At 37.2% G+C, this 22085-nt stretch overlaps 1 protein-coding gene across 1 annotated transcript in view; it reads left to right on the top strand.

Annotated features, from left to right (window-relative positions):
- The first annotated feature begins 3581 nt into the window (after positions 1 to 3581).
- CDC42BPA (CDC42 binding protein kinase alpha (DMPK-like)) overlaps positions 3582 to 22085 on the top strand; it is a 119718-nt gene continuing 101214 nt past the window's right edge. The window contains exons 1-4 of the mRNA XM_010193375.1: positions 3582 to 3668; positions 9922 to 10005; positions 14481 to 14576; positions 18831 to 18979. Coding sequence (XP_010191677.1) covers positions 3606 to 3668; positions 9922 to 10005; positions 14481 to 14576; positions 18831 to 18979 — 392 coding nt within the window. The 5' untranslated portion in view covers positions 3582 to 3605. The remainder of the gene's footprint in view (positions 3669 to 9921; positions 10006 to 14480; positions 14577 to 18830; positions 18980 to 22085) is intronic.

Raw genomic sequence — 22085 nt, 5'->3', positions numbered from 1 at the left:
CTGCTGAGTTGAAGATGCAGGAGGAGCCAGAGGACGTGCTGCCCACCTTACCCTTGGTTTGGAGGAGGAGTAATTCCATTTGGCTCAGCAAACTACTGGTCTGTCCTGTATCTCACATGGCTAGCAACCTTGCGAAGAGATGTCTGAGTGGAAAAAATCAGCTCTTTCCATGAGTATATGTGTAGGTTGAATGAAGTACCAGAGGAAATGCCCATGCTGCCTTTGGCTCTCAAAAAGCTGCAAAGACAGTGAGTGTGCCACTCTGGTATTAACCATCAGGAAACTGCAGTTCCTTCTGAAAAAGAGGGTGTTGCTTTCTGCTAACTTCATGATGCCTCTGTTTAGGGGATGTAAACAGGGGAAGGCTGTGTACCTGTATGTTTTAACAGAGCTGGATTGCAGGTACCCCTTTGAGCATGTTGCATTTTGAAAACAGTTCCCTGACCTTACAGTTTAATGTCTTTATGAGGGCTCACATGACGTTCCCAGAGTAGTTGCAGAAAGTCTGTCTGTTAACCTCATAGTCTGGAAAGCTGGATGGGCGAAATGGCTGTCTGAAGATTGCCTTCCAAGACCCTTGGCCAGGCCAAGTTTTCTGTGCTTAGGATTGCTGTTGCCACAAGAGCAGCAGATGTTTGCACAGCAGACAAACAGCGTTGATGATAAAGCGAATTGACCTTTTTTGGGACAAGCTACTTGCAGCACATTCCTAGGGCAATTCTTTTTTATTTTTTCCTTCTTACTTTTCTTGGATCTTGACTATACATTGACATGTCTGTTGCTAGAAGTGATAAAAAAATCAGAGAAGGGTTTACAAACTTTTCAACTAACACTGATACCACAAATTGTTACACCGAAGCCAAACCTATTTTTGACGGCTGTATTTTACTGAAGTAGTTATAATGATGTTTATTTTTCCAGTGTCCCTATGGGAACCCTGGAAGATTCCAAAATGTAGTAATTAAGGAATGACAGGCCTTTCCTTACAATATAAAGCAAGGAAGAGTTTTGTGGTTTAAACAGCTATGCTGTTGCTTGTTAACAAGATATTTTGTCTTGTACTCAAGCCAGGCCCATAACGGTCAAAAAATGTTGAAGTTGAAAACTACGCGTTTGTTTTCAGTCAGTTGTTTTTCAAGTTAAAAGGCTTTAATGGCTTGTTTTAATTTGTTCAGTAGTATTTAACTGTAGTATTAATATTTGTATTAAATCACTTGGTACGGTACAGCTGAGGCTGTCCCAGTAAGGCTGTACGTTTTGTTGTCACTTATTTTTTTTATTGCACAACCTTTCTTTGAAGGTACAGATGATTAATCGAAAGTTTGGGGAGTCTCTGTGATCTTGAGAAATACATTTCTGTTCAAATTACATTTTAAAAGCATTTTGAATGTAATATTAAACCTGTATTGTAATTGTGTAATTACATATTTAAAATACAATTGTTATACATTTAAAGTGAAAGTATCACTACAGTGAAAATCTCAGTGTTGTTTGGCTGGATCTTTAATATTTGAACTTAAACTCCAGGTATTTTAATCACAAGTTGATGTTCCTGTAGTTACAACAAATGTAACTCCGGGTAAAGAATTGATTTCTGACATTGAGGAATTTTAGAAAAATTGATTAAGTTCAGATTTTGAAACCTCTGAGATTTTTAAAGGATTTCATCCACTGTACCACTAACGTTAGAGGAGCTGTGCTGTATTGCTTAACAGGAGAAACATAAGCCCCTGCATTTTTGTGTCATTGCTTTTCAGATGTGATTTACAATGCGAATTTAAGGATTAGGTTAAAGAAGTTTTGTGGGTATTTTTAGGTACTAAAAACACAGGTAGCTTGTGCCTTGACTTGGTTTGTAAAATTGCTTTGATAAATAGTGCGTATTAGGCTTTTGGATTTGGTAGTGCCTTGAAGGGCTGTGTGTTAATATCAAATTATAAATTGAGTGGTGGATTATCTGTATCAGTGTTAGGGTTTGGAGCTTCTAGAGCAGGATTAGTTCATAACATTAGAAAGGCAAAATACTGAATTCTAGGAGAACCTAAATCGGGATTCTTAGGTGTGTCTAGGTATAATTTGGTTATATCAAATTTGCTTTTGGAGGTTTTGAAATCCAATTCCCATTTCTGTTTAGAAAAGGTACTCTGAACAAATTGTATTGCAATACAATACCTGTTAAACCTCTTTGCTGTCAGTAAAGCTGTGCTAATTCCCCCAGCCTCTGTATAGATAAAGTGGACGTAGATGGGCCCCTGTACCATGAAAGCATAAGATTAAAAGGTTTTTGTGGGCCATATACAATAGCTACCTCACGATGCACTTTTTTGTTTCTTTCTTGATCCAAGTTTGTGATGGTCAGTGCCTCCTCTGTTACAAAAATACTGTCCCTGTTTTATAGATGTGAAACTGTGGGTGAAGTATCTGCAGGTGCTTGTTCACCGTCATTGAGAAAGACTGCCTTTGAGACAGAAACTGAACTTCACATTTTCTGAGACCAATTCCAGTCCGGTGTACACCGGGTTATACAACCTTCTGTTATGGGCAACTGTTATGAACCGTACTTACTGAAGCTTCTGTTTTAATAATAGATTTCATTTGTGTAAAGTATTAAGCATGATTTTAAAACAATTATTTTAAAAGGAACTCCTTTTCCTCCTTAATTTTGTTTTGTTCTGGTTTTTTCTTTTTTTTTAACCAAAGTTGTGCTATGTGGTTTTGGAGGTAGAGTTATCAGCTACTTGAATGTAACTGATACACGCAGGTTGTGTTAATGAACCAGGTCTGGTTAGTGGTAGTGCTAAATGGGGCTGAAGGAGGGAACGGTCCTCCTGACACCGTTTCGTTGCAAAGAAGACTGGGTTTACCTGGCTGGAATACAATACCTTGTTATGCTTACTGCTTGCAAAGATATCATAAGAGACGGGAGGGAGAAATAAGAGGGAAGTGAAGCTTAACTTTGTATATGTGGTGTTTTTCCACTGAACTTTCCACTGAAGTTTTCCACTGGAACTGTCCTCAGTTCCAAAAGCCAAGAACTGACTACTAAGTGTCCCCTATCTTGAAGAAGTGGTCTCCAGAAATATTGCATGATACATCATCTAGGCCAATATCACCCTTCCAGTTATCATTCATCAGCATCTTAATTTTTCATGAATATAATGTTTTGCTGCTTGACAGAGAAATTAATATTGTCCAAAGTGAACTCCTCATTATGTTATACTTTCCTTTTGCAATCAGAGTTAACAACATATAGCACAGATGCAGTGGATATCTATGAACTCAAAAGACTGTAGATAAATATAGTCAGCTTGACTTTTTTATCTTTAAATTAAAAAAAAGGAGCAGCAAGTTTACTTCATAAACTTTTCTCACAGCACTTTTTGCTTAGTTCTTACTGGCCATTATTTCTAGCTTTGACCTTCATTATATTACATTAGAGAATATAGGCAAGTAAGCAAAACAGCCTGTTGTTTTCAGGGCTATGATTAAATCTATGTTATTGTGCTGTTACCCTGTTTGGTTTTTCTGTTTTGGTGTGATTTTTTTTTAAATGATTGATATTTTCCTTTGTTTCAGCCAAACCTTTTACATCTAAAGTGAAACAGATGCGACTACATAAAGAAGATTTTGAAATCCTGAAAGTGATTGGTCGAGGAGCCTTTGGGGAGGTATGTATGTGAAGGAAGTGGAAGGAAGGGTTTGAATAATGCTTTTGCAAATCTACAGAATAGACAGTTAATAGCAATATACTGATAGAAGGGTTTTTACATAATGGATATTGAAGGCCCATCTAATGTTTGATGCAAATACATTTTGATTTATACATTCTTTGACAGCTCTTTTTAAGTCTCTTAAATTTTGAGAGAAGGCAGTTTCACATGGATTAAGAGACCGTGTTTCAACTGTCTGAGGATGAATCGTTTGCTTGACTGTCATTCTTTCCAGTTAGCAGATGGAGGCCAGTGAGTTACTGATGGTATGACAATCTAGTAATTTCTAGTCATAATGAATATTTTTCCTGTATTTCTTTTAAAGAGCTTGGCACATGTTAGTTTATTTTTCCATTGTCATCTACTGCTATCAAACTGTACCATTTTTTTACTGCTTCTGATTAAACCATCTCATATTTGAAGTCATCAAGCAAGGCTGTTCATCACTAGGTTTTATGGTAGGCATGTCATATTATATAGGTGGAGGAAACTTGAATAACTAAACGTTAGCTTTCTGCACCTTCCTAATTATAGTAGGTGCATGTGCTTTGTTCTTCATGCAGGACACTGTGTCTGTAGAAAGTGCAACTTAATGCGTAACAGTGCCTTGAATTTTTGATAGCCAAGTGTATCAGAGATGGAGATAGTATGTAAAGCTTCTGCAGAAGGTACTCTGTACTGCCTGAAAATACATGCGAATGGAAATCCAGAGATTTTCTGAGCAATGTCTTCATTGCTTTTGGAATTAGGCTGTTTCTTTTTTTTTTTCCAGTTCTTTCTGGAATGAGCCCATCTCTGGAGGCTCTATGGGATGTGACAGAAGAGTTGGTCTCAGGTTCAGATACATGTTTGCATTGTGTGAAAATTAGTCTTTAACTAGTCTGTAGTTATGGAAGAATAGATTTCAATAAGTAGTATGTAAGGAACAAGAATTTTTATTGCAGTGTATGTCACTACACACTGATGCCCACATGTAAATGTCATCATTGGGCAACTGTAAGAATATCAATAAAAGAGTAGTATTCATTTAGCTCCTATATAATTTTTGGTTTGTTTTGCTACATCTGGAGTAATGCTTCTTTCTACAGGAGACTGAAGGCTGAAGTTACTCATGGATAATTTATCTTTAGGCTGAACCTCTGCCACAAAGAGAATGTTGTGTTCTCCGTTTTGATGTAAATGCTTCAGCTGAAAACATTGGCTGTTCTTAGTGCTGTCACAGTAGTTACAGCTGAGCTCACGTACAGACTGTGTAAAATGTAAGAAAAATCTCTGATGCGGGTGCTTTCTTGTCAGAAGAATCATGTGTGAAACCTGCCTTATATTGTGTTTTTAAGAGAAGTGATTTTGTCTGCAAAATCAGCATCAAGCTCCACAGCAGCTAAACTACAAAAGCCCTGTAGTTCTTTCTCAGGAAGCTTCTTGGTGGTGAATCATCCCATGAACAGTGAGAGCGTAATTTGCCCCATCCTCTTCTGGGGACAGTCTGTGGAATCAGTTGGTTCTCCTCTTTCAGGAACAGTGTTTCTTTCTAATTCCTTATCTGAGAAAGACAGCGTGACTCATTACTTAATTGTCAACATCTTCAGTAAGGGGAAAACTGAAGTTCTCTCAGTGAAGATGTTTGGTTTTGTGTGTTCTTAATGTAGGACTTACTAAATATTTGCAAGGATATATGTTAAATTTTCTTGCTAGCTTAAAGAAGACAAGTTTCAAGTCCTATGCAAACATGTGTCGAAGAAAACAAGTTCTGTATGAAATGACTGATTTTCCTTTAAAATAACCAGTAAATATCTGAGCAGTGTTGAAAAAAGGACCACCAAATTTTACTGCTACTTAAGCCACCAAAAACTACATTAACATTAAATTGCAAAATACTTGTATGATTCAGTAGTTTACTGAGACAGATTAAGAAATCTGGAAGAATGTATTTTCTTTCCAGCAAACTATACATGAGCCCAAGGTTGCTCTAGATTACTGGGAGGAGTAATTTTTGTCTCCTGAATCAACATAATTCTGAAATTCCGTAGACTACAAAGTTAGTGCAAGTTTTCTTTGGCACAGTCTCAGACTTGTTCTTATTTTGATTTTACGCTACTCAATTTCTTCGATTTGCATAGCCAAGAAGTATTTCCCTTTTTGTTTTTACAAGTTTGATGTAGAGAAAAAGTAGTTTGAACCCGTTATTGCTTATAACTGTAGGAGTTCATTGTTCCTAGTTTTCTTTTTCCCTTTACCCTGCTTGCTGCCAGTCTGAGAATGACTCTTTTTTGTCAAATTAACAACATGCCCCTTCCCTCTCCATGCATACATTTACTTAGTTAAAATTTTATGTAAGAGAGTGCTGTCTTTAGGAAACACAGATGTTTTGCTTGGAGGAGGAGGATTATCCTGATAAAATTAATAATGTGAGCATCAAGTGTTTCATTGTGCTGGCTTTGGGCAGCATGGTTTGAAAAACTTTAAACAAGAAGACTTTGAACTTGGGAGTTGAAGGATGCTGCTAGGAAAGGTGAAGGACCACTCTTGAGTTCAGTGATCAACAGCTCTTAAACTGTGTCTCTTGGCAGTGTAAAAATGCAGCTGGTTGAAGATTGTAGCTAATACCAGATTTTCAGTTAATTCTATTATTGCTTTAAAAAAAAAGGTTCAGTGCTTCCTTATGCATTCAAAGATTGTTATTATGTTGTTTTTTTGATTATGATTAATTTTATAGCTCTGAGAACTAGATAGTTACTCCTAAGTTTTGGTATCCAGTTGTGAACAGTAACAGTCACTCTCCCTCCATCAATTCAGAGGTTGAATGTGTGAGCCAGGACTCTAAGAAAAGCTGAAGGAGTGCTCTGCTCAGATTCCAGTTTTGCAAGTGAGATTAGGCTGTTAATTCCCTGTATGTCCCTTTGAAACTTGGTGCTTGTTTCTGGAGGACAGCCTACTCTTGATGAACAAGACCACCAATGCTAGTCCTTTTTAAAATTTTTTTTATTTTTTGTTTTTTATTTAAATTTTCTTCCTTTTTTTTTTCTTCTTGTTTCAATTTTAAGTAGCTACTGGTTTAGCTTTTTTCTGTACAAGGCAGTCGCAATTTAAGCAACAGAAATGTGCAGACATGTACCGTAGAGACAAGTAGCCAAGTTTGGGGCAGATGATGTCTGACAGCATGCCAGACTGTACTGCTGTTTGTGGGAAATATGGAAAACTCTTGGAAGAACCAGGGGAAAAAAAATCTTCCTAAACCAAGATGTTTACATCAGCACATACCAATCATTCTTCCTTGGGCTGCTCACAGGAGAATATAAATTAAAAACAACCCAAACCTTTAAAAGTCCAACTTTAAGAAATTCCAGTAGCAAGACACTTGAGGATAACTAGGCAGGAACGATTACCCTTTCTTCTGTCTTGACAGCTTCAGTGGGAAACGGAGAACATCAATACAGCACTGTATGTATTTGAGCCTTTGTATAGGTAGTGTACGCCTCTGTGGGTGTATGTAAACACTGCCTCTGTCCATAATCATATTTCAGAAATTTTTTGTTACAATTAGAAACTGTATCAGCCTGCTCATTGCTGAAGTGTCAGGTTTTTTTCTCACTGAAATAAGCATTTTAGAATTTACTTTCATAAAGCACTGACACACCCCCAAAAAGATGCTGTGATTGCAGAAAAACAATGATGTTTTCAATCTTTTTTTGGTGAGTGTGTGTGGTGGTTATTGATATGGAATAACATTAATGGCTTTCACAGACTAAAAGGCTGCTTTTGACTGATTGTAAACACAGTGGGTAAACATGAGTCTATTTTTGTTCTTTAGACACTCTTTGGTGCTATTACACATTCAGAGAAGGTACCAAGCCCTCGGCTGTGCCATAAAAACCTGCGCTCCAGCTGTTAACCAAAGCAGTGCTGTCACTCTTGGTTGTGTGCAAGTGAATGCTGTGTAGGAGACTTAAAAATTCAGGCAGCTGTGCCATTAGTGTGTGTCTTTCAATAACAGAGTCTTCTGCGGAATAACAAAACCTTTCAGTGAGCATGCTACAGGCAAGAAATGAAATCTTGAAGTTGGACTTGAAGTACATGGATGATCTTATGCCTCTGGCTGCCTATGCTACAACAGTTAATGGTGGGGAAAAAAACCCATTTTTCCTGCTGGGCAGCAGCAGCAGTCCTGTCAGCTCTAAGACCAACCTTTTAATTTTTCCCAACAGTTGCAAAACTCTTAAAGATCTTTAGGGCAGAATGGCCTTGTACCTTCCTATTGCAGACTGCATCGTGCAGAGGGAGTCCTTATCGTCCAAGATACAGTGCAGTTTGAACAGCGAATAGTTTCGGTGTTAAGGCATCCTTCTCCTGCCATTTCTCATTAGAAATAGGTACAGATAGGGCTTATCAGAGTTTCAAGCTAGCTTTAGCTAGTAAGGTAAAAAGAGACTCAAGATTCAAATTCACATGGTGGGTTATATGTCATTGCATATCTTTCCTTCTAAGGAAAATTAGATGTTCAGTCTTGGGGTGCCACACACAGGAGTGTAGATATTCTTTATGAATTAAAATTAGATTATAGTCTAAAGTAACAATCTATTTTTCTGTTTCAAATCTGAAATTACCTTGAGAGATCTCAAGTCTGGACTTGAACCTCCATTTTTATGCATGAAGTAACATTGAAAAATTTCAGTTCATAAACTAGTTTAAACAAGCAGGTGTAGTACCTCTCTGTCTTGTCTCCTTTTTTTATTCCTGCCCTCCCACTGTGGCCCCAGAAGGCAGCAGTGTCAAGAGCAGGGCTGATAATGCGTTGCTGCGTATATGGGAAGTGACAGCTGCCTCGTCTATGACTCTGTGGCTAAGCAAGATGTACACTTGTAGACACGCTTTAGTTTAGACATGAGTATGTAACTACATAATGTAATGACACTGAGTATTGCGATCCTTCACCGTGCTCTTTTGCTGAGTTTCTGAAGCTGCTGCAGCTGATGACACATTTGAAGATGGTTGAAAGAGGTTTGCATGACACTTTCTTCAAACTGATCCTGTGTTTTTTGTTGTCACTGTCTTCACACATAGCTGCTTGACTGATTATGAAAGAGATGGAAGGAATGTAGGATTCAACCTTCGTATTTTTTTGTCACTGGCCTGCAGGATGAAGATGATTATAATCTGTGTGACAGCGTGTTGGTGTGTAACCACATGCACTCACAAATAGACTTTTATCTCCTTAAGCCTTAAGATTTGTTTGAAAGGGAAGAGACAGAATGGGATATTTGGAGAATGGTTGTCAACATGTATTGATCGTTAAACTTTTCTATAATTGGAGTGGTAGTGTAGTGGTGTGTTCTAGTTCTGATCAACAGCTCTGAGTTTGTGACAGATTCATGACCATTTCAGGTAAGGCACTTAGCTTCCTATACCCATAGAAGCCTGAACTGTGAAAACATGTTTGTGTAAACTTCTTCCCTTCTTTCCTAAAAATATGCCATGATAGCTCTTATTATAGCTAAACAAAACTATAATATTCTCGAAATGGATTGTGTCAGTTGGCTTTGTTAATATGTTTTTGTATAGGCTTATGTTATTTAATGTTTCAGAAGCAATGAGAGAGAGAGAGAGAGGGAGGCTTGTGTTTTCTATGTTTTACTTCTCTAGAAAATGTGGATTTCGCTGTTTCCCTGCCACTAACAACAGATATGATAAAGAGCTCATTGAACTTCAGGTGGAAAAACTGAATTAATACTTTACTATATATTTGAAGAAAATCTAGTGCATTATTTGAAGTGAGAGTGAAAGTTGTTTTATGGCAAACCTGCAATCTAATTTGTGTCTAAAACTGAAGAAAGAAGTTTTCTTGTTGTTTTAGAAGCTACAACATTGTTGTCTTGGCAGTTTTGTAATTTGAATTATTGTGTAGGACTAGAAGGGCAAGTCCAAGAACATAAAGCATACAGCCAGTGGTAGCTTCATGATATTCTGATAGATTGTTCATCTAGAAAACATGATACATATTGAAAGCTTAAAATAGACTTGGAACTTTTGCAGAGTAAATATCCTACACCATTGTGATGTTACTCTTCCTTTATGGTGATGGTATGGTATTGTGTGGATAGTAAATGTAAGTGTCCAGAACACTGAAGCAAAAAAACACAAAACTGTGAGGCTTCTTATAAATTAAAACAATATATGTTTTCATGTCTTAATTATCTTTCATTATCTTTTTCAGGTTGCAGTAGTAAAACTGAAGAATGCAGATAAAGTTTTTGCCATGAAGATACTTAATAAGTGGGAGATGCTGAAGAGAGCTGAAGTAAGATTACAGAAATCTTCTCTATAATCATGCACCTTCTTACTGTGCTGAATTGTTACTTCTCTCTCTGCAAATCTGTGTATAGGGGAATTGAGGAAGTGCTTCATTACATGCTGACAATATGAAGATTAAATTAAAATAAGCATAAACCAGTTCATTAGAAGGGTTAATATGTCATGGAATCTTGACTTAGGTGGGGCTGGGTGTTTCAGACATTTATACCTTTTCTGTAATTGCCCAAGAATTACTGACTATACAAGCGATCTTTTAATGCATTTATTCCATTTAGGCATGTAGTGTTCAGCAAGTGTTTTCCATGGTGAAAGGTAATTACTGAGTTATAACTCAAGCCTATTAGTTTATCAGTAGTTAGTACTTACTCAAGGTCCAATTTGTAGATTGAAAAAATCAGAAAGATAAAAGTTTCAACATAATCTGAATGCATGTTTCATCAAAATGTCCACCTGCAAAAATTTGTGATGAAAAAATCCTTGTTAAAGCTTAAGTCCATTCTATGTTCTGGAGAAGGTGGAACAGCTCTTTCACCAGCCCTGCTTTGCCTTGGGCTCCTACTTTCATTTTACGACTATACTCTTCATAGAACCCTCAATACATTTTCCTGGATTCCTTTGGAAAGAAACTTTTATAAAATGCAGTCTGTGCCTGAAGACTTGTGTATTAACTTTAGACAGCACAGGTATCTAACTCTTTAAATTGCTTTGAAATTCTTAATCTATGCATACTAAAAATGAACTGTCTAACAAATAGGCTCATAAAAATATAACTCAGTGTCTTATGCATACAAAGTTGCTTTAGCTATTGGGTTTTCTTTAGTCTGGACAGTGCAAGCACTGTCTTGGTGTCTCTTTCAACTTATCTGATCAAATTACTTCTAACCTCAGTTTTTGTTTGGAACTCCTACTTTTCTATTCTCAGACTGCCCTGCTGTTCAGTTGCCTCCAAGTTTATTCTGATTTCCACATTTATGTTTTAATTATATCTTGTTAGGAAGTTAAATCAATGGGAAACCATCACACTTTAAAAAAAAAAAGTATGCAGAGAAATTAAAGCAAATTTCTGATTTGTGCACATCCTGTCTCTTTTAATGGAAATGTTACCACGTTAAGAAGTACAAATGGCATGCAGATTGTGGTTAGGCCTACACAATGTGTTTCCTCTTTATCCAGATATTATTCATATACTGAGCAATCTGGCATTAGTCTCAATACAAAGAGGTATTTCTCTCCAAGACACATGTCATTACCGTAAGTTTTATTTCAGTGAAAAAGACCAGAAGTAAAGTTCCACTCTATTTTTAAATGTACCCTTTCAAAGTCAGCTTAAAAACTATTTCTTTCCATTAAAATACAGTTATAAATAGGTTTGAAGGATTTTTCTCTATGCAAGGTATTAAAAAAAAATACTTTTCCCATGGGTGCAGCTGAATTTCTGAAAGTCTGAACTGTTAGCCTAAAAAGAATTACAGCTATGTTTTTCTATGTATTTGTAACCCATGGATATACAGTGGAAAGAGAACCATCTGGAGTGAAAATGCGTTACAAAGCATGACCTTCAGCAACTGTAACCTGTTGTTTTTAAATGTGGGTGAACATATCTCCGTTGTTACTACTGTTGGGGAGTGACCCATTTTGGTTCTGTTAGCAAGGTGCTGTGCTAACACTGAAATGCACAGGAAAATCATGCAGTCCAAAAATGCAGGGCAAATATATAGGTACGTAAAGGGAAGAAGTGAATTGTTTGTATATCCTTGTATCAACTCTTAGAGAAGTGGGAGTCATTTGTAAAAGCAGAAATGGAGTATGTACTCTAAGAGACTTGGGAATGCCAGATTATGGTTGATGACTGCAAGCTCTGATAGTAATTGTATGCAAAAACTCTGCTACAGTGAAATTGTGCAGGTTGCAACATCAGTGTTCTCTTTTGTATTCTGAAGAGCAGCTTTCTAAATACTTGCCACTGTTGAAAACTCCAAGATGTGATGTAGAGCTGGGGATATGACTGATACAAGGAGTACCTGAAAGTGGGCAACAGCATGCTGGTACACTCCCAGACCTGCTACCCTGAGTGTTGACAGTCACTTACAGTTACATGTGCGCCATGGTGGTGCCACATGAGGCTCGGGAGAGACCAGGACAGATATTACACGGCATGGAAGCAGTCAGCACTCCTGGAAGGTGCTATAAGGAGCATCAGATGGCTGAGCAGCCTGACTTCTTTGCTTGTTGAAGGCCACAGTAACAGTTTAGATATAAACAAAGCACTAAGTTGGCTTTGCTGTGACAGAGTTGGATCAGATGACCTCTGGAGGTCTCTGCCAACAGTTCAAGGATACTGTGCCTAGGGAAGACGAGGCATAATGCTGAAATAATGGAAGGCACAAAAAAAGGTTCACAGTAATCACAAGAACCCCTGCTACCATCTTTTTTTTTTTAGTTTTTAATATTTTTTTTTTTGCCATGAGTTAATGTAAAGCCCACGAACCACTTAGGCTCTTTTGTTATTACTGTCTCAGCTGTGCTCTGCTGTGGTAATAGCTGTTGCTGTCAGCTCAAGGCGCACTGCCCAGAGGTGGGTGTTGGGAGTGCTCAAGGAATGCACGGTCTTTCGTTAAATCATGGCAAAAACAAGTGGAATTATAGAAACTGTCTGTAGTAACTAATCCTGTGAATTGTGTCATAAGAAGTGGAGAAACTATCTGTCACTTATCCTTGTGTAAACAAGAATTTGTAGTATCTCTGTCTGAAATATGTCAAGAGTTTACAAACAAGGAAGGAAAAAAAGTCAAGCTGAAGCATAGAGCAGCATCGTGTCTTTCTGATTATCATCCTTTCTCCTTCTCCCACCCTCAAGACCATTTTTCATTTAATGACCTTTGAGTGTATCTGTTTAAAGCATCTTTTATTTTCTCAGATTTCACTGATTTATTTCATACCTCGTGCTATGATTCAAGCATACCATCATTCTTTTTCCTGGTATGCATTATTCTTACTCACGGTATTCACCAAAACAAGACTTGCTGTGGTTTATTTGCTTGGCAGGGGAAGTTTCCTGCTTTGTTTTTACTGCATGCATTCTTGTGTATAGCTCAATCTGAAATCATATTTTGCTTTTCATTCTCTACTCTCCCAGTCTCACAGCCAGCAATAACCATGTGAGAGCTCTGGTATTTGTCTCTTGTTTTTGGAAATGAAACTGGAAAAGTAAAAAGAAAAGGCTCTATTTCATTTTAAATTTAGCTGTCTCCTAAGATGGAGGAGTCAGAGCATGGTTCAGATTGATGAAACATCTTTGTGAAGTAGCACTGTGTGCTGGAAGAAATGCGGTCTGTGTTTTTCTCTAACTCTCCATCTGCCTTCTAAATAGAGCCCATATAATTATTATTCTGTCTTTTATGCTATCTTTTAGACATTTTTCTGAAGAAATTGTAGTTGGCTGTACTTTTTGGTACATGGATACCCATTTCAGAGCTCAGCACCTTCAAAACATTCATCACAGTTCTTTGCTATAGTTTATTTTTGGCTTCTCATCTGTTTGGTCATTTTCCACTGTCTTTCTGCAAAGCTGCTTTTGGTGCATTATTTTATTCACTTCTTGGGGCATGTTGTAAGATCTCCATTAAATTAACTGCCTTGTTGCTTTCTGGTCGGTTATTTTCTTCATGTTGTATCTTCTATTGTTTCATATGAACCTGTGTTCTCCTCCTTCTCTTAAGTATCTTTAGCATTTCTTGGCAGTTCTTGTTCCTCCTCTGTTTCACTTGCTGTGAAGGCACCTTTTGCCTCCTCCATTTCTTTGTAGTATATTGAGGGGAGGTCCTCCTGGAGGTCCTGTCAACAGCTTTTATCTGACTAGAGCAATATTCAATTCTGTCCTACTTTTCCTGAGCAAAGTGTGGAGAAAACCTAATGATTATCAAATTGTGGCTGCATGGAACTTATTGGCAGCTACTTTCAAATGAAAAGACGAACCTTGCTTATGTGAAGAGCCAAGTATAAAACTAGTCTAACAGCATGATGAGATAAAACAGTGACACAAGACTTCAGATTCTAGTTCTTTAACTCCTGTTGCGGTTATAATTATATCATGTCATTACTGATTGTTTTCTTCAACCTTACATTGTTTTTTTGTCATTATTGATACTTGATTTCACTATCTATATGAACAAAAAAGATAAGATTTTTACATGGGATTTTTTGGCAATAGGAAACAGCGGCTTATTTTTCCCTTTGCATCAGTTAACAACATAGAGAGATACAACTGGTTAAGAAGGTGAACTTTTCTGCTACCTAGTTTTTCATAGATTTTGGCATGTCTGGCGAGTGTAGTAAGTGATTTTTAACTGAGGTGGTTTTTAATTTATTCCCCAAAATATAATATTAAAACATAGTCGACGTGTGAGATGTGTTTCTCAGTATATTGTACTTAAAGTCTGTAATTCTTTTTCTCCCCGTCAGACAGCTTGTTTTCGAGAAGAGAGAGATGTGTTAGTGAATGGAGATAACCAGTGGATCACAACATTACATTATGCATTCCAGGATGAAAACTATTTAGTGAGTATTGCTTTTATGTATATATGGATGGAAATGCAGATTCTTAGTTGTGGTTTGAGACAGAAATACAGGTTTTTTTATTTGTTAATTTTGTGTTCTGGACCGTAAAGACCGTGTGAGCTTCTGTGATTTTGTGCATAAGATTCTGAAGGGGGGAGAGTGGTCAGAAACTTCTAAAGTTTTGCTATAAGTATTTCAGGAATGCGTCTTTGTTTTCCAAACCATTTTGCATTTGTTGATAGAACGTGATCTATCTGCATGTTCTTTCTTAAAATTTGTCACTCCAGTTTAATTGGATTCATAAAAATAAAAGTGTACTTACTTACCTAAACTTTCTGTTTGACTTTAATTTTTGTGATTAACGTAGCTGATAGTGTTCTACAGTTAGGAACGCGGAGTAGCCCTGTTTCAAAACAATGGTTCATTTTGATTGGTCTGTGCTTTTTTGAGGACTTAAACCCACTAAGATATTGTAAAGCAATAAAATGTTCTTGCAGCATGGAAGAATGCCACTAAATATTCATAAATGAGAGTTGGAAGCTGTAACTGTATATTAATGTTATTTAGTTTTGTAGTATTTTGAAAGACTTGCAAAAAGAAGCTAATAAGAGGAAAGACTGCCAGTTTTCTATGAAAACTCTCCCGCTTAAAAATGTTTTGATTGTGATACAGTTCTAGTAATGTTTATGCTTGAGAAGGTAAACAAGTACACATTCATTGCTTATTTTATTGCCCTGTGCTTTTGATTCTGTTTCATTAGTGAGTTCTACTGTTTTCTTAAAAATCTACTATGCAGTCATAATCTTTTTTCCCCCCAGTGTGTCCAATAAAAGAAGTGCTATACAGGGAATTCTTGCAGAATTGCAGTACTTTTTTGCGATTTTTATTGCTTTCTGTTTTGTCCGCTCATATACTTGGAGATCCTGGATTTTGGTGGAGTTCATGTAGAAACAAGGCTCAGCATTTGTGAATCAAACTGCTGCTTTCAATATCTCCCAGCCAGCTTCATTCTTTGTTAATGGGGACAGTAAAAATAATCTTACAGTTTCTGCAATTCTGATCTTACTCTTAGCAGTATTTCAAAGAAAATATTGTATGTTCTGCAGCAACCTGCTAGAACTTGTTTTAATCTTGCCAGTTTCCTTATTTTCACTAAGCACAGAGCAACTTCTGTTCTTTATCTCTGATAGTCTGCTAACAGGAGCTAGTTCTACAGCAGGGGAAAATATCAGTCATACTGGCTTTCATAATTTTAGAGTGAATGTATCACTAGTTCTCTGTGTTTTTTGTTGAAATAAAATACATCAAAAGTGGCCTTTTAAAAAAAGTCTGTGTAGATTGAGCAGTAAATGTTTTTTACTTTGTCTTCAGTAATGCTTTTGACACTGTCATGATAGACAAGCTGACAAAGGATGCATTAGATAAGCAACAGTGAGGTGGATCGAAGACTGACTGAATAACTGTCTCAAGGGTCGTGATCGGTAGCACAAAGTCCAGCTGGAGGCCTAGTGGTGTCCTCTAGGGCTCAATACTGGCACCAGCATCTTCATTAATGACCTGGACAATAGGATGGAGTGCACCCTTTGCAAGTTCACAGATGATAAAAAACTGGAAGAGGCTGATGTGCCAGATGGCTGTGCCATCAGTCGGGAGGACATCAACAGACTGCAGGACTGGGCAGAGAGAGATCTCAGGAAAGGGAAGTGCAATGTTCTGCATGGGAAGACGAGCAACCCCAGGTGCCAGTATATGCTGGGAGCTGCAGGCTTTAGGTCCTGGTGGGTAACAAGCTGACCATAAGCCAGCAGTGTGCTCTTGCCAAAAAAGGCCAAGAGTATCCTGGGCTTGCATTAAGAAAAGTGTTGCCAGCAGGTCAGTGCAGGCCCTGCACTGCTGCATCTGAAGTGATGTGTCTAGTTCTGGCCTTCCCAGTACAAAAGGGAGATGAAGCTACTGGAGCAAGTCCAGTGCAGGACTAGAAAGATAATTAAGGTACTGGAGCATCTCTCATATGAGGAGAGGCTGAAAGAGCTGGGACACAAACTGAAACGCATCGAATTTTGTCTGAACACGAGAAATTACTTTTTTTTCCGTGAGGGTGGTCAAAGCCTGGGGAGGTTGTGGAGTGTCCATCCTTTGAGATACTCAAAACCTGACTGGACACAGTGCATGTCAGCCTGTGTTGGCTGACCTTGCTTGAGCAGAGGAGGTTGGAGTAGATGATTTCAAGAGGTCTTTTCCAATCTAAATGATTCTGTGATTTAGGATTAAATACTAAACCTCCACTAGTTACTAGAATGTAATGTCCTTAAAACTGTGCTTTTTCTTTCTCTTGGAAGGATGGTGCTGTTGTACAGTAGTATTTTGAGAAGTATTTGAGACTTGAATAGATCTGGATGATTGCATGCACGTAGAAAGTATTTTTAAAGCTTTTAAAGCTAATGAGAGGTGCAGAGTCCTGTGTTGTAAGAGCCAAAATTTCTTTATTTTGGTATATCCAGTAACTGAGCTGTACTGCTTTTAAAAATACTCCAGAAAAAGTGCAGAGATCCCACATCAGTTGTGAGAATCTTAAGAGGTTTTCTTCAATACACTTTCAGAGCAATAATTTAAACTCTTGCAGATCTCTATGCAGTGTATCTGCTAATAATAGTTATATTAGGTTCCAAAGGCTTAAACATTCTTTTCTAAAACGTAAAACATGTGAAGCTAATACTTGTTTCAGAGGGAGCGTTAATTTAAGAAGTTTACTATTCATGTCACAAAGCAACAGATGAAATTTTGATTGTTGGCACATTTAAAATTTTGTGGAAATGTGTTCTTTACTTTCTTTGTGCACTTGTCATCAGTGAGGATGCCCAGGTTATTCTCGATCATATTGTTAAAATTCTTGTTCATCACCTTTATTGTTAGGGTAAGCATGAGACACAAGAAACCGTGCATAAGCTTTCTGCCTGCCCCACATCTTCTTTATAACTGGTAAAATTTTGCAGAACTTTTTCCACATGTTGTAATTTCTTTTTCTGGAAGTGGAGCAGACTTGAACAAATGAGAACTGACTGTAAAAAGTCCCTTTAAGTCGCTTTACCAAAAATTTAAAGAATCAAATTGGGATATACATTATTGCATCTGTACTATTAATTGTGATTTATCTTACGCTATTGTTAGGAGTCACTGCTTTAAATATGGATATATGCGGCCTTCCTGGAAGCAGAGGATGGAACTCGAGACAAAAGCTTTCAGATACTCTATACTTTAGTAGCAAACTATTCTAATTAGTCTGTCCGCAATGATGTTTGAAAGTAATGTCCTTTCAGTGGGTGTTAAATTAGACTGCTTATAATTAGTTTGTTAGCTATAATTAGTTAGGTTTTTTTCTTTTCCCCATTTTCCCTTCCAGTTGCTGTTTCACAATTAAAACAAACTAAACTAAGCTAACAAGATATTAATTGTGAGTTTCCCACTTTTCTTAAGTTTACTTTGTCTAGTCATTTTGACCATGTCTCTAAAGAAAGTGACATTTCATGGATAAAGGTTCTGATCTCTTTAAAGTCTTCACACCTGATTCATTGGCAAGCAGATTTTGTTTCATTAATAAGTCAGAAATCAAGTGTATTTTTCTGCATCATTTCAGTTGGAGAAGATGACACCTTTCATTGTGTGTTGGCAGATGCTGTATTGTGCTCAGTGTCAGCAATATCTGGAATTGTACTGGAGCTGCTGGAAGTCTCTGAATCTTTGCCTTAATCCAATTTGTCTCTCCAGAATTGTTTGCTCAATGGGAAAAGATGATGTCAGGGGAAAAGGGAAGGGAAAGTCTGGGAAATTAGGGCCCTTAAATGAGATCCCAAATTAACACAATTGGTTTTGGTTTTATAGGTCTGTGCTTCAATCCTTTACTCTTTCTGCATACTTTCAAAGGGTATCATTTTTATAAGGGAATCCGGAGTATCTAAGTATTTTAACTATGTTTGATGATGGGACAGTGGCTGAACCTAATACTGTTTTGTCATAAGGCTTACTGTATTTGGAGAGGTATAAATATGAAAAATATTCAAGGAAGTTAAATAGTAAAATGAGGCTGAACCAGCTACTGTTTCCAGAACATCTAAGCATCTTGGTTAGCTTTTGTAATGATCATAATAATTTTTGCAATAAATTAATTTTTATGCTGTGATTAGTTTTTAGTCTCCAACTGACTCATTAAATTGTTTTTTACTCCCTCTCTATTTTCTTCTTATTCCCACTCCATAGTACCTGGTTATGGATTACTATGTTGGAGGAGACCTGCTTACATTGCTCAGCAAGTTTGAGGACAGGCTACCTGAAGATATGGCACGTTTTTATTTGGCTGAAATGGTGATAGCTATTGATTCGGTTCATCAGTTGCATTATGTTCACAGGTGAGTAATTTAAGCTCCAAATTCTTATTGGAGCTATAGTGAGTTGCCTGAAGGAGTGAAAAATAATTCCCATTAAAGAGTTTGAGGTGGTAACAAGTAATTGCCATAATAGTAAGCATGATAGAACTGGCCTGCCTACATCTTGGGGCTATTGAGAACTGTTGCTAACTTTATACCATATGGCTGGAGACGTGAACGAGGAGATTTCACCGATATCTGAATACAGGTGATGAATCCTGCATGCTGGCATGTTTAATGATCCTTGATTTAGAAAACCAAAACTGGAAACCTGTTTGTGAAATAGGATCAACTTTGAACACATCTATTGAAGGGTCAGATTCTGTTTCTTAATGAGTTTGTTCAACCTATATGGCAGTTGAAAACACACCTTTGTGTGATCTGTATTGGATTTTTTTTTGCCATTTTCTTTTGAACTTAATAAAATTATCTTTAACATTAAGTGATGGTATTTTGCTAAATAAGTGGAAGCACTTAAATTGTGGTACTTACCTTTACTTTGTTATATAAAAATTAATATATTCTGTTCAAAGGAAACTATTAAGTCATTTATGTCTGGCTTTTTTGGAGCTGGTGATTGATTTTTCTACAATGCTGGCATCATCTTTTCTTTAATGTATCATTCTGTACTGAACTTCCTGGTAGTTCTTCATGCAGAGGGAAAGGTTACCTTACGAGAGGCAGTATTTTCGAACGCATTCAATAGCTGTACTTTGCTCTAACAGAAATCGAGAGGAAAACTCCCAATTGTTTACGCCGAGTCATTAAGTTGACAGATTGAGCTCATTTCATATGCCCATTTATCGTCCTTAATCAATGTCCATGCTGGCCATTTCTCCTTTTACTGTTCCCACTTGGTTGCTTTGCCCCAAAAGAAGGGGGATTTTTTTGTCCAAAAGGTGTATCGCAGTTGGTTTTGGTTTGTTACTGGGTTGTCTTTTTGCTTCTTTGAGATTGTGGCTTCTCATGAAAGAGATGTAGCTAGGAGTGCTTTAAGGGGGACTGGTGATAAGCTGCAAATTGTTTTTTGGGAACATTTTGAAGTCTGCTGGTTTTGTTGAAGAACCGTGTCTGCCTGCTCAAAAGAGCTCTTTATGATAATGCCTTGTGGAAAAACCCAAGCAGAGTATTTTCCTTCAGCAGTTTCCTTCAATTTTGAAGGTTTCAGCTGTGTTATTTCTGAGAAACTGTTCACTTAGGACCTGATGCGAAAGGTTTTTGTATTCAGTTTAATTTGGATCTAACTTTTAAAATGTGTTTGTGGGTAAACTGTTGAGATGCTGTTTCCTGTTACCAGGTGAAGAGTTCTTCTTGTGTCATGTACTATTAAAGGGCTGTATTTTACCCAATAGGTCTGTGTATGTGAGAGTAACTTTCCTCAGAAGAACAGATGCCCACCATCGCTATCTTTTCCTCCAAACAGATCAAAACCTTCGTAGTTCATCAATGTTAATATGTAATATGCAGCAGCTGCAATGTTTCCATCCTCAAATGGTTATGGTCCCCAAGATGAAGTAGGTGCTGGTGTAAAATTTTGATGGAAAAATGAAGTAACATTACTGTTCAAAGAAACATACTCATTGTTATGCTTGCATATTTATTACTAGAAATGTTCAACAACAACAACAACAACAACGAAAAAGCCCCTATACTTTACCAGTGCTTTGTGGCTTTGCCAGTGAGGTTCCCATGTTTATAATGTTCTAAATGCCACTTGGACATTTTATCAGGAATACTTTGTAGTACAATGCCTGTTTATAAGGGGATGTTTTGCAAAAATTAAAAATGTAAAAGAGCACTTGAGTATATGTTAAATGATCAGCCTTTGAAATGAGACCCATTCCACTGTTAGGTTTAGTAGGAACTGGCAAATCAAAAGAAAAGGGGGAAAAAAAACCCATATCATTTAAATGCCTCTAATGTTCTTTTCCTGAAATTTTTAACTGTGGTGGCCACATCCTTTTGCACACAGCAAAGGACATAGGAGGAGAAGAAGGAAAATAATACTAAAAGATAACATAACAGCTGCAGTAGTCGTACTTCAGATGAATGGCCACTCTGCATCAGTATTTGATCTGAGTTGTAGCCAGTGAACTAGAAATCATACCTTAGGCATGTTTCGTTCAGGGGTTTTTTCATACAATGAGATAGCAGATTGTCTGGGTTTGTTTTCTTTTAGCCCCCCAGTTCTTTCAGGATAGATTTTCACAGTAACCATGCATAATGTTGTTGTACTTTAGTGGTGAATTTCATCTTCTCTGAATGCTTTTGTACCTTTTAAAAATTGCATTTGTTTCTGTTCTCAGTGTGCCACTCCTCTTGGTCTTTTCCATCACTAATCAGTTTTCAGTTGTCAGTTTTGTTTGGTAGTGATAATGATTGCAGTGGTAGTTGGTGTGCAGACCACACAGTTGCCAGATGTGAGTCACTTTTCTTTGCTAAACTGCAATATATTGGCCAAGGTTCTCGAACATCAAATACAAGCTACTTCAGCATTACTTAAATAAAACTGCTATGACTGTATTTCAGGCTTTGGAGTTCCAAACTTGAATGCCATTTCTGCACCAGCATTGTGTGTTTATGGGATGAACTTATAGTGGGAAGGAGTTCAAAATCTAGGTATTGATAAAATTGCGCAGAAAAATTACATGATGTTTTCAAAGCAGCCTCCTGATACCTACTGAATTGAAGAAGGAGAAATGTTGCTAGCTGAAAATAACATCGGTTCTACTGTTTTTAGGACTCCTTTTTTCTGTTTTTATCCACTTTTTACCTTAAAGGAGATAGAATGTTTTTGAGATAACATCAATCAGAACGTAAAACTTTGATAAATTTTAATTTCTGATCAGTAAATTTGTGTGAACAAGCCATGTGCTATTTTGCCTGATAGTTGAAGTGTTAAAGAGTTAAGAGTGTTAATAAAATGGCCTTTTCCTTAATGTGTATCTTAGCTTTTGCTATTGTTACAAATGCACCAGGCTGGCATCACCAAATGATGCTGACAGTTCCAAGACTAGCTTGAGAAGGAAAACTTCATTTAAGTTAAGTATATGTGCAGGTGTTTGCAGAGAGGAATGTATCTCTCACA

This window comes from Mesitornis unicolor, unplaced genomic scaffold (assembly GCF_000695765.1).
Source record: "Mesitornis unicolor isolate BGI_N332 unplaced genomic scaffold, ASM69576v1 scaffold5971, whole genome shotgun sequence".
NCBI lineage: Eukaryota > Metazoa > Chordata > Aves > Mesitornithiformes > Mesitornithidae > Mesitornis > Mesitornis unicolor.
This window is presented reverse-complemented; position numbering and strand designations above follow the sequence as displayed.